This window comes from Poromitra crassiceps (assembly GCF_964638095.1).
Source record: "Poromitra crassiceps genome assembly, chromosome: 29".
In the NCBI taxonomy this organism is placed as follows: Eukaryota; Metazoa; Chordata; class Actinopteri; order Beryciformes; family Melamphaidae; genus Poromitra; species Poromitra crassiceps.
In genome coordinates this window covers 14,051,771-14,065,496 of record NC_139641.1, presented here as the reverse complement: position 1 = coordinate 14,065,496, position 13,726 = coordinate 14,051,771, and the positions used below count along the sequence as shown (strand labels likewise).

The window sequence follows — 13,726 nt, the reverse complement described above, 5'->3', positions numbered from 1 at the left end:
TCTTTGAACTTTGAAAATATTTGAACTGAACAGGGGAAATAAATGTAAAAAAAAAAAAAAAAAAGTAAATGGACTAACTAAAATAAATTACATATATTTTTTATATCGGTTATCTTGTTTTCATAATTGTTGGAAGCCAAAAATTTGATTAATTGTACTGCTATTTGTCATTTAATTAGCCTGTAATTTGTAATTTACAGTTGAAGTAGTAGGCCTATTGTTTTTGGGGATGTTTTGGGAGTTAGGTGATCCCAGAGGTTTTTTTCATTGGTTTAAGTGGCCCTTGGTCTGAAAAAGTTTGAGAAACACTGAACTAATGTAATGGTTTGCTGATGTCTCTATCCTAATGATGTATGTGTGTGTGTGTGTGTGTGTGTGTCTCTCAGGTGAACAAGAACAAGAAATGGCGAGAGCTTGCCACCTCGCTGAACGTGGGTACGTCCAGCAGCGCTGCCAGCTCTCTGAAGAAACAGTACATCCAGTGTCTGTACGCCTTTGAGTGCAAGATCGAGCGCGGTGAAGATCCTCCTCCTGAGATCTTCACGGACAACAAGAAGAACCAGCCCGCTAAGGTCCAGCCACCCTCTCCAGGTGAGAGCCATGCGAAGCCCTGCCCCCTTGCTAAGCCGTGCCCCCTCGCTAAGCCCCGCCCCCTTAGCGACCTGCCGCTCACTTGGGACAGACGGCACGCCGACCAGAATAAATGGCGGCCGTCAACTGTCAAAGCTATATCTATACCTCTAAGAGGCTCTTCACAACCTTTTGAGACCTGATATTGCCTAGAAGCTAGGACTGGGTATCGCCACTGACTTTCCGATACGATACGATTCCGATACACAAGGTCCCAAGTCGATACGATTTCCGATACGATACGATTCGATATCGGTATTTTAGTTACAATACCAGTTTTGCTTTGATAATGGAAGAGATTCTCAAAGAACTAATGCTGTAAATTGTACAAGGAACCCTCTAACCTGGTGCATTATTAAAAAATATTAATATTTACATTAAGAATTGACCATAAAGCAAGCAATTACATGATGTAATTATTTTTTATTTAAACATGACCAACATAGTCATTCAACATCTTATCTTTCTTTACAGTCTTCTGTCTCTTTCTTTACAGTCTTCTGTGAGAAGCCAAACAAATTTAGATTTCCAACAGAATCATTGAACAGCAGCATGTTGTAAACAGTGTTTCATAAAGTATAAATGCTTTGTAAAATTAAAAATTAAATTAAATACAGCTCATGAACATTTCCAGTTCACAAACATTATAGTGCAAACAGATTGAGGTCTGTACATCTGGCTCATGGTGCATGCACAATGCACATGTAGCCTACAGTATTTATGTTTTTGTTTCAACTACAAACATAAATAAACGTCAACTTGAAACTATGTTTTAACTACCACACACAGCCTATAATATTATAGCCTATGTTTATTTTTTTATTTTTTTGTAAAATGCATTTTAAAAGATCGATACTGGGATTTATGTATCGATACTTTCACTTTCACATGAATATCGATTAAATATCGAAATATCGATTTTTTTTAACCCAGCCCTACTAGAAGCCATCACGGCCTTTTTGTGATCCTGTTGTTGTTTTTGGTTCATAATTTTTGTGTGTGTGTGTGTGTGTGCGTGTGTGTGTGTGCGTGTGTGTGTGTGTGTGTGTGTGTGCACGCGGTGCTACAATGAATGATCTTATCACGTCATAAGATTTAATCGAATCACACACATGCACGCACGTGCACACACACACACACAGTAGCGATGTGCACTCGCAGCGGCAGTCTCTCTTCCTCTCTGTCAGTATGCGCCGAGCCACGAGCGAACACACACTCCATCTCTCTTTCCTTCTCTCTTTCTCTCTCTGTTTCCCTCCCTCTCTCTCTCGCTCTCTCTCTCTCTCGTGTGTGCACGCACACACGGGACACGCCCACACAGTCCGCGGGAGAAAAGACACTCTAAAATCGAATTGATTCTCATGACTTTTGTCATGACTGTCAAACCTAAATTTATATACTTTGCGACGTTCATCATCGTTCAACTTTGGCTGGCGGCTTATTAACATAGGTTCCTGTGATGTGATGAACTCAAAATGCTAAATAATCAAAAATTATTTCTGGTTTCCAGGGACTTTAAAACCAAACTGAATACAATACCTTTGCTATGCTTCGATGTCATTAAAGTCATGTACTGTATCTGTCTGCCCCCCTCTCTCTTTATTCCAAACTGAAGCGTCCCTCTGCTCCACAGCTGGGTCAGGCTCTCTGCAGGGTCCTCAGACACCCCAGTCCACCAGCAGCTCCATGGCCGAGGGGGGAGACCTGAAACCTCCCACGCCGGCCTCCACCCCTCACACGCAGATGGCCCCCATGCCACCCGGGGCCAGGTGAGTCTCGTTTGACACCTGTGCAAGATGTTACCGTTAAACAGTGTTGGGGGTAACTCATTACAAAAGTAACAAATTACATGTAATATATTACTTTTAGCAGTAACTCAGTAATACAACTTATTACTTATAGGATTTCAGTAATATTATACCAGTTACTTTCTCAAGTAACTCAAGTTACAAATTGAGTTACATTTTATTAATTCAAAGCACATATTAAAAAATTATACAATCATTTCCTAATCAAAATGTGTGTTTTTATGCAAATAACCCCTATAGATGACAATAACAAAGGAAAAGAATAACATTTAGAATTTTGGATTGTTTACACTGACTTCAAGGCGGTTGAAATTATTTTTCGGGATGGTTCCAGGGCGGCGATGTCATTCTGCTGCTGCTGTTGTTTTGGTGAAAGTAATGCAAAAGTAGTGTAATATGTAACGAGTTACTCTACTCAGTAATATTGTAAAGTAACTTATTACTTTCAAATGAAAGTAACTAGTAACATGTAGTATATTACATTTTGAAAGTAACTTGCCCAACACTGCCGTTAAATATCGCCATTTTATTCCAGCTTTGAAAAAGACAGTAGTAGAAGTAGAGAAACTAATTTCTCTCTCTTTCTGTCAATCTCTCTCCCCGCTTTTCTGTCGCTCCCATTCATCCACGTCATCCCCCCTTTCCTTCCCACCTCTGCTTCCCTCCTAGGAGCAGTGTTAACCTGCAGGACCCCTTCTCTGAAGGTAGTGACCCCGCGTTCCCCAGGAGGAACATGACTCCCAACTCTGGCTATCAGTCTGGCATGAGCACCCCGGAGATGCAGGGGCGCATGGGCCCCTATGAGCCCAACAAGGACCCCTTCGGCGCCATGCGAAAAGGTGGGGCACAATAGAGACACTGCATGAAATAGGCCACGCCCATCACGGGGGAAAAGCTCCGTTCATTTCCACACACCAGCGTCATTTTCCTTGAATGAAACATAGCTAAAAGCTGTTATGTGGTGGGGCTGCGCAGACAACAAATGTAAAAAATTGCCAGTTAGTTTTTTTGTGCTCCTGAGCAAAACAAGGAAGCCATTGAGAATTGGCGAGAAGAAAAATGTGGATCTAGCATATGTGGATCTCTTCCGTATATACGATCTTTTTGTGCAACACGCAACCATGCACGCGACATAGGAGAACGCCAGGATTGGAGGGGGGGCTTTCTGTTTTCCCCCGTCTTGGGCGTGGTTTCTGAATGATGACGCGTTATGCAGTAGAGATGCAGCGGTATGAGTTTTTGACGGTATGATAACCTTGGACAAAAATACCACGGTTTCACGGTATCACGGTATCGCGGACCTTTATGTGTTATTGTGAAATCTGGCAACAAAAAAATAGCCTACATTTTTTTGTTTGTTATTGAACTATTTATTTCATCTAATTAACGTATGTAAAACTAAAACACACATGCTTATCTTTTGTCAAATCGGATTGGACACTGGACATAAATGTTTCAATGTTAATGTGCACACACACACACACACACACACACACACACACACACACACACACACACTTTTATTTGTATCCAAAAGTACTGTAGGGCAAATATTAGAGATCCAGATATTTTGGAAGAAAGTAGCAGTGCAGACACTGGATGCATGTGCTGTAAGCACGGGATAAATAGTGTAGCGCATTGCTAGCTTATAATGGATCCAAGCAGACATAATGTAAACACACACACACACTTCTGCCTCTCCGTGCGTCACACACACACACACACACACACACACACACACACCTCTGCCTCTTATTTAATGACTGTTGTTACTTCTCTTCAGTGCAATACGCCGGCATAAGACGTTCGCTCACTCAGTCAAGTAACGTTATCGTTAGTTAGACCAAAGACAGCTGAGTGCTAATTAGCCATGTTATGTTATCGATAACGTTAGCCTATGACAGTGTTTATTTTACGTTCATCCTCCTGCCGGTGGAAATGGTTTATGTCCGACACGATGTATGATGACGCAAGACGTTTAACGTACCTTGAATTTGGCAAATAAGGAAGGACGGGTGTTGTTCCTGCAGATGTGCTGATTCATGTTTGAGGTATTTCCCCCTCTAATCCTCCATGGCCATCCCTGCTTTTACCAAAAATATTCCCACACACCGCGGAGTTTGTCTTTTTCGACGGGGCCGCGGCCCACCGCCCGGGGGAACGTTCTGGGGATTCTCCTTCAGCAGCCATTATCACGTTGAATTACAATAGGCTACGCACGGGAGTAAACGATTGACTTGATGACTTCTTGACGATCACAGCTACACTGATTGCTGAGACTGGGCAGCTGGGGGGAGGGGCCGCGTAACTGCACTCTGTCTGGGCACTTTCTCTCTCAGGGGGAAACAGGTGATACCGTGGGGAAGGTATGACGGCAAAACTTAGTGGTTTTGATACCGTGACTTTTTGAAACCGAGGTATACCTTCAAACCGGAAACCGCTGCATCCCTATTATGCAGTGTCTCTATAGCTGAATGGTTCACCCTGGAAGAAAGACGCAGACCGGCTTTGCTTCAAATGTTTTCATGTACCGGTACCCTATCTGCTTCTTTCTTTTTTTGTGATCGATTTTTTATTGACACCATTCAATACAAGGACATGACGTTACTGATGATTAGAGATTAAACGATATGAACATTTTACATCACGATTATAGTGACCAAAATGATCACGGTTATCAGTGTTATCACGGTATTGTTAAAATGTGCTGAAAATGTTCGAAAAGTACTAATACACTCACTGAAATCATTTCTCCAAGGCTGTGCGTCTGCATCTCGGAGACGGTTGCCAACTTTGGTTGACGATGGACAGTATTTACCATGTTTTTCCAAGTTTGCGGTTATCGCAAGGAGTTTTATCACGGTTATTGTAAGGAATTTTATCAGGGTTATCATTAAAAACCGGTTATCGTTTCATCCCTATTACTGAATGATACAGGGTAACTAGCCAGGATGTGTGAGATCTAGCGATGTCACAATATATCGTCCCACAATATATCGCAATATCAAAACGTGACAATATGTATCGTTGAGATGAAATCTCATATCGCGAGAAAAAGAAGCTGAACAGGGTGGCACTGATCTGCATCTGATTGCATGCTCGCTCTCCTTTTCATTGCTTTGTTTGAACAGACGAGGGACGTTACAGACACACGGAGGATGAAAATGGTGAAATGACTCAAATTAGCGTGGAGGATACCCCCTCAACTTACAAATTGACAGCAAAAAAATATTGTTAAAATATCGTATCGTTATCGTGAACCCAATATCGTGTATCGTATCGTGAACTGAGTGTATCGTGACACCCCTAGTGAGATCTCTTCCCACCCCACATACTGTACTACATACAGGGATGCAAACTAGTCACCTTTAGGATCCCAAAATAGGGTACTTAATTGAATAGGGTACTTAATTGAATAGGGTACTTAATTGAATGATTTTGAGTGGTTTTGTGTCTGCCTTGGTATCTGTCACCTTTTTCACTCTGGTGACTTTGCATCCCTGTACATACCCACCCACCTATTACCCTTCAGAACACAAGACGGAAGATGTCTGTTTTTGTTGACCACAAAATGAAAATAAAATCCAAAAAGGAAAAGAGCGGAGAACACCCTTTCGTAGCCCATCTACTTCAGTGTTTCTCAAAATCTATCCGCGGACCACTAGGGGGCGCCCGCGGACCACTGGTGGTCCGCGGGCGCCCCCTAGTGGTCCGCAAATAGATTTTTCTTTTTTTCCCCTCCCACTATCCAATCAGAGAAATGTTACGTTCTCTGGGAAAGGGAAGGTCAGATCGTGATGAATATTAAGAACTATGTATTTTTTCACCCCGAATCCAACGCCACCAGCCCCGAGTCTCTATGACTTACGGTTGCAGAGATCATAGGTCCACTCATGCAGGGCTACAGGAGAGAGACAGAGTACAGCGGGGGGTTGGGAGTTCCAAGTTACTGACCAAACACTCTATTTCAGTCGTTGCTGTCAGAATATAGAGCCATTTAACACTTATTTGAACACAAAAACATCACTGAATGCAACTTGAAGATGGCAACAGATAGCCTATTTGACTTTGGCAACATTGTGCATTTATTGAACTTGAAAAAACTTTCTTTGAACTTTGAATATGAAACTGAAAAGGAGAAATAAATGTAAAAAAAAAAAAAAAAAGGTAAATGGACTAAAATAAATTATATATATTTTTTATATCGGTTATCTTGTTTTCATAATTGTGGCAAGCCAGAAATTTGATTAATTGTACAGCCTTAATGCTATTTGTCATTTAATTAGCCTGTAATTTGTAATTTACAGTTGAAGTACCGGTAGTAGGCCTATTGTTTTTGGGGATGTTTTGGGAGTTAGGTGGTCCCCGAGTTTTTTTTTATTGGTTAAGTGGTCCTTGGGTCTGAAAGAGTTTGAGAAACACTGATCTACTTCAATGAATCATCATGTCATTAATGGGCTTCTGAACATGTGCTTCCAGTCGGGGAACAGTTTCTGCCTGCGAGCCAAGGCCCGAGCAGCGGTGTGGCTGAACAGCAGCAACAGCCACAATCACAGCCGCCCCCGCCACAACAACAACAACAACAACAACAGCAGCAGCAGCAGCAGCAGCCGCCGTTTAACAGAGGGCCACCGGGGCCCATGGCCACCATGCCTCTGGGGCCCAGACAGCAGTATCCTTATGGACCAGGCTACGACAGGAGGTAAGCATGGCAACCAGGAAGTGCCTGGGAAGATGGCATGTTGAAGGTCCAGGACACTGCTGATTTAACTAATGCCCATACATGTGGTCAATACATGGGGGCCAGGCAAACCTCTGGGTTTCTATGCAGGTCAGGGGTAGGGGTGTCAAAAATAATCGATTATAAGATGCATCGCGATGCGGACGTGCACGATTCTGCATCGATTCACAAATCTATTATTAAAATAATAATAATAATAATAGATTATAATCAAATAAAATACAATGGAAGTACATGCAGTTGTTTATTTTAATTATGGATCATAATACAATGCAATTCCAAATGGACTTTTATTTTAAAAGTAGCCACACAGTGAGAAAAAAGAAAGTGAGAAAAAATAAATCATGTATTGCGGAAAAAAGTGATGCATCGATTTAAGATGCATCGAGATGCATCAATAATCGTAATCGAATCGAATCGTAGCCCTCTGAATCGTAATCGAATCGAATCGTGAGGCCAGTGAAGATTCACAGCCCTAGTCAGGGGTCAGGAAGAGTATGACAAATTAGACCATTTCCAGGTCTTGAAAAGGCTTAAAAGTTGACCAAATATCTGGAAATGTGTGGGGGTTTTGCTGGTATTCACCCCCAATACACACATGTTTTGAGTTGTATGTCATGTCAGACTTCGTCAGATTTGTTGCTGCAAAAATTGGGGGGAAAAATCCGGTCAAATTGTGATCTGAAAAAAGTAGGGCGTTTAAAAATGGAAGTTGTGTAGCAACAGTGGCACATGTTTGTATCGGAGTTCTAGAATAATAAATTCATATCGCAATCTCTGATCTGTTTAATTGCAAGACACTGAACCCCAAATTGCTCCCGTTGGTGTGCCAGCACCCTGCGTGGTAACCTGCCGCCATCGGTGTGTGAATGGGTGAATGTACCTACCGTAAATTCCGGACTATAAGACGCACCGGTGTATAAGCCGCGGGACCAAAATTGACTATTTTTTTCTTCTATAAGCCGCACCGGACTATAAGCCGCGGGTGTTTTGATGTTTAATTACCATATGAAAGGGTTCGTGCACAGAGAGGAATGTCGGGAAAGAGATCGCTGTTTGGGGAAGCTCCCATTTATTAACATTTCAACAAAACAAAACAAAAGTCAGGTCACTAATCCCCAGACAAAATCACACAACAATAGGCTACCGTATATGTGCAGCAAACCTGTAACCAGAGAAGTCAAGTCACTAATCCTCGTCTTCCTCTTCTTCCTGCGTACTGAAACCACCAAAGTCCTCATCTTCAGTGTCGGAAACGAACAGGTTCAGGGTGGCTTCGTCAACCACTCTCCTCTCTCCTTCAGGTGCCATGGCACGAGTCCGATACCTCACGAGTCCGACACCTCACGAGTCCGAAAAAAGAGGCTAACTTCCCCCAGACCCTAACCCAAAACCTAACCTCTCCCACCCCCACGCCTAAACCTAACATCCCCCAGACCCTAACCCAAAACCTAACCTCTCCCACCCCCACGCCTAAACCTAACCTCCCCCAGACCCTAACCCAAAACCATGAGGTGTCGGACTCGTGAGGTATCGGACTCGTGAGGTATCGGACTAGGGGGCAGTCCCCGTGGCGTCATCCTCTTCATCCCGCAGCAGTCCAGCGTTTTGGAACCCGTTGGTAATTGTGGATGTTTTCACACTCCTATAATATTCCGTGATCTTCCTTTGTGTGAATTCGCCGAAGTTTGTGATTTTCTCCTGATAGTCGGGAGGGAGTTGTTCAGTAGTTCTCCCCCGGACGGACAGTCCCTTTTGCCCAGGTTACGCGCGGCTGCTCTGTTTGATCGGCGGCTGCTCTCTTTTAATGCGAGATTGACTGCTTTCAACTTGAAAGCTGCCTCGTGTGAATTTCTGCGTACCTTCCCCATGGTAAGTGAGAGTGTTGCTTCTACTGCTCGTCTTGTTGTGAATATTCCTTGATCTTCCTTTGTGTGAATTCGCCGAAGTTTGTGATTTTCTCCTGGTAGTCGGGGGAGGGAGTTGTTGCCCGAGTGGCCGTTTGCTTACCGTAATTACCATATGTAAGTGGTCACGCACAGAGGGGATTGTCGGGAAGAGATGGCTGTTTGAGGAAGCTCCCATTTACCGTATTACAACATTTCAACAAAACAACATAACACAACACCACCGTTGTTTATTTTTACAGTGCACACAGTGTCCGCGGTGTGGTGAAAAGAGGGCAAGAGAGGAAATTAAAACAGAAGTGGATTTATAGTTAGAAAGAGTGCTAAAAAAGAGAGATTTTTTTTTTTTTTTTTTTTTTTTTCTGAAAAAATCCATAGATAAGACGCACCGTTATATAAGCCGCAGGGGCCAAAAAACGGGAAAAAAGCCGCGGCTTATAGTCCGGAATTTACGGTACTGACTGTAAAGCGCTTTGGATAAAAGCGCTATATAAATGCAGGCCATTTACCATGTTTTCCGCCGAGAAACTCTGCAGTTGCGGCGATACTCCTGTACTCGTTTAATTGTTGTTATTGAGTCTATTTCTGCAATAACTGCACTTTATGGCTGTTTAAACTAGACAAACGCTGACATGACTCCTCGAGACGATCAGGCAAGGAGGCGGCCATTATTGTTTTGTTAGTGCAGTGCTAGTGGCGTTCCCGATTGGGCAACTTGCGCCGTCAATCACAGCGCAGTCGCTGATTGACACCCTCCCAGTGCCTTGGGGTCAGACCGTCACGCAGAAAACCAAATGAAATGTGAGTTCACGTGACGGGGCTGGTTTACCAGGCTAGGCACACCTCCTCCTCAATAGGCTGCACGTTCTGAGGTCCCACATGTCTATGTAGTGTGAAAACTGTAGGAGAAAGAGCGTGCACGACTTCAGTTGTGTCAGACGGTAACACACACATAATACAAATATGACATCAATATTTACAATCATAAGAAAATTGTATTTCCTCTCGTTCTTTCACAATTCTCGCACAAGCAATACCAACACTTGAATTGTTGTCCATTAGAGCCGGGGTTTTCTCTTAGGAAGTGCTTATAATGACAAAGTTGAAGAACATCGTCGTTATTTCTAATATATGTCTTAGTGTGTGGGGAATGGGAATTGTTTGTCTGTAGGACAAATTGGTAGATTAGTTTCTTAATGAAGTGGCTGGTGTCATCGTTTTGCAGGATAACTATCGCTCCACCACCCCGCTCAATATTTTTGTTAAGCTGCTGGAAGCGTCAATGAGTCCAAACTGAAAAGGGAGGATTCCACACACTTAAATCTATGCTAAAAGTTCACTTTACTGAATGAGAAAGTGAACTTTTGGCATAGATTTAAGTGTGCGGAATCCTTCCTTTTGAGTTTTTGGTGTCATTATTTCACCATCAAACTGAAATGTAAGAATAGAATATAGGCCCTCCAAAGAATGGTTGGTTAGCTGTTGAAGTGACTTGACTGGTCGTGTCGACAAACAGAGCGAGATTTCCCACCCTGGTATACCCTGGGTCTAGTCTCAAATGTATTGTCTTATTGCTTGGTTTTGATGATCTCTTTGTTTGATGTCTGTGGAGCAAAATATGAAAAAAAAAACATACCCCCGTTATTGTTGTGGTGTTTGTCACCAGATCGGAGCAAGGAATGGGCCCAGAGGGCAACATGGGATCGGGCGCTCCTCAGCCAAACCCTATGATGCCTGCCAACGCCGACGCGGGGATGTACTCGCCAAACCGCTTCCCACCACAGCAGCCACGGTCAGTTCACAACATGGCCACTTGTTGGTCCAGCTGTTGTAGATTTAAATCCTTTTGCCACTGGAAACCAAACCGATCATCCCCTTATGATATCGAACAAATATTGTTTTTGTGGTTTATGTTTATTGTTTATGTACAGGGTTCCTACACAAGTCTGGAAAATGATCAGTTCCAGGACTCTTAAAGGTTTTTTAGAATTGCCCTAAAAGTCTGTCTGGGTTTTGTATGACTATGGTAGTTCTAGACCAGGGATGGGCAACTTTGATGATAGAGAGGGCCACAAAAAAAAAATCCTCGCTACCAGGGGGCCAGATTGTGACCGTGCACTTCCACCAGTAGCCTACTGTAACACCATCACTCCCAATTATAGTTACTAATTTGATGAAAAGGACTGGTAATCAAAGTTTATTATACCAACAGTTATATTTTTCATATTCAAATTTTGCTCTGGCTTTAAAACAGCCCGCTACAGCAATTTGATGGGGTACATCACCCAAATATGTGATATTAACCCATTGATACCTGATACAGCATTTGTGTGTACCGGTATATCCCTCATTTGTGTGTGTATCCCTTTAAGACCGTGAACCGGTCTTAAAGGGATACACACAAATGCTGCATCAGGTATCAATGGGTTAATCAGATTAATAATGTTGCATGTGCAATGTGCATCCTGGATAATAGTTTGTTACAATAGCGTTAGCTCAAATGATAACATTAAACAGTATGTGGAGGGACAATGCTAACGCCATTAGCGCAATGTTCTGGGTTGTACAGTAAAATAAAAAGACTGATTTTGGTGGTCTAACCTAACCAAAAACGTCCGCCTTGTAATTTTTTATTAAAAAATTATAATAATTATTGACCCAGGGGCCACACTGAGTGAGGTCGGGGGCCGCATGCGGGGCAACTGTTCTAGACCCACTAATGTTCAGCTTTAAAGGGCTCGTTGGGTTTGTTTGAAGTGGGGTCCTATCAGCTAGTTTGATACACTAAAGCCGTTTTCCCACATGCGTACCGGAAAATTACCTGTAAGTCAATATCGGACATTTCCCTTCACATTCGGCTCGCGCATGTGGGAATCTATCAGCGAATTTGCCAGTATGTTGGGGGGGGGGGGGGGCGGGGGGAGGGGGGAGCTTATTTGGGGGGTCGGCAAAACTCGAAATAAGTTCGCTTGTCAGTTGTCACACAATAAATCACACTCGTTTGACTTAAGAGCAGCGTCAAGCCGCCAGCGTAATAAACACAGCCGATTTCCCCCTCCCCTCTCTGCTCGAGAGCAGCAGCCACGGACAGACACAGCGAGAAAGGCTTGCAAGCTGCTCAACGCTTGTATGTATGTAGAGAAAGCAAAATGCACAAGCGAAATCTGGAAGTAGTTTGCTTTGATGTGCGCGAATGATTAGATGATGCACTTTGAAGAAGTTGGGATCCGTGTCTGAGAGAAATAGTTGCTGGTTCGATGTTTATCCGTTCACCTGCGTCGCGTTGAAGCACTTTTTACAGACTGGCTTCGTTTGATGTGTCCGGGGTTGCCTTCGGAAATCAGCAAGCTGACATACTGCTCTTATTAGGCTATCACAAGATCATTTCGCCAGTTTGCTTTAATGTGCGCGAATGATTAGATTATGCCCGCTGGAACATTAAGCAACGTGTGTAGGCTACTCCTCGCCCATGATTGAAGGACCGCTGTCGCGGAAAATGACTGGACCCGTTTCCACTTGCGTCCCCTTAAGAGCATACCGCTCTTCTGACTGGCTCGAAACTGGTGAAATGTCGGGGACGACGGGGTCGCGCTTATACCGGCACGGCGCCTTTCCCACTTGCAGGCATTAGACCACGTTCCGGTCATTTAGCGGTACAAAGCGCATGTGGGAAAAGGGCTTAACTGAAATAGGTACAGTGATCTGGGCGCTGAGCGCACCGTCTATCGAGACCCAGCACTCTGAAGCAACAGCCTCCACAGCTCTGTCTCTCTAGTACAGGGGTCCAAAAACTAAAACGTAATTTAGCCACCTAAAACAACGCCCACCTAAACAAATCAATATCAGTGTACATGCACGCTCTATTTTGACAATTTTCAGCGCTTTACCGTCAAACTGCCCTCTCATTCGGCACTATTTCCTCCCAACCGTACAACTACCGTATTCCTCCGCTAAACGCCTCCGCGGACCCCCATTTGAGAACCACTGGTTTAGCCTACTGTGAGATTTTCATCTGACTAATAGCCTACCTGACCTGTCCTGTAGATGTTTTCACCGAAGTTTGCAGTCCAGCATACTGATATACAGAGATAATAATATAATATACTACTATATACTGATATACAGGGATAATAATATAATATACTACTATATACTGATATACAGGGAATCTCTTTCCTCGACCTAATGCCATCTGTGTGCATCATTGAATTCACTGCTCTGCCAGACTTGACTCGAAACCCTATTTGGTATGACCTAACCTTTACAATTAAACAAGGATAAGAAATTTACACAGCAAAATATCAATAAAGACGTTCAGTTCAGTGAAAATCATTCTGATATCAAAATGCAATAGTGGATATCTGAAATTGAAAGCTTCGTGCACACGATTGGCAAAAGTGAAATAATTTGTCCTAGGTGGAAGGTTGTGGATATAAATGACAATAGCAAACAATTTACTTGAATGATAAGACGTTTATGTTTAACATGTACTTTGAGCACTTTCTAAATGAAAAAGGAGTTCATATTTATTTGCCTGCTCGTAGCAATCGATGAAAAAGTAGCCGTGTGCGTTAATATAGAAAATTGAGGATGTGATAAATTGAGATGTATCATGATGATGCAGCGTGGAATTGAGTCGT

The 13,726-nt window shown here is 43.1% G+C and overlaps 1 protein-coding gene across 8 annotated transcripts in view; it reads left to right on the top strand.

Annotated features, from left to right (window-relative positions):
* Window positions 1–13,726, top strand: part of LOC310800137 (AT-rich interactive domain-containing protein 1A-like) — a 53,386-nt gene that overhangs the window by 30,493 nt on the left and 9,167 nt on the right. For 3 of the 8 annotated variants that reach the window (XM_083662717.1, XM_083662712.1, XM_083662711.1), the window contains 5 exons: window positions 387–591; window positions 2,246–2,399; window positions 3,108–3,277; window positions 6,918–7,140; window positions 10,753–10,878. In XM_083662717.1, the coding sequence (XP_083518843.1) occupies window positions 387–591; window positions 2,246–2,399; window positions 3,108–3,277; window positions 6,918–7,140; window positions 10,753–10,878 (878 nt within the window). The remainder of the gene's footprint in view (window positions 1–386; window positions 592–2,245; window positions 2,400–3,107; window positions 3,278–6,917; window positions 7,141–10,752; window positions 10,879–13,726) is intronic. The other 5 variants (XM_083662718.1, XM_083662713.1, XM_083662715.1 and 2 more) reach the window with 3 other exon arrangements.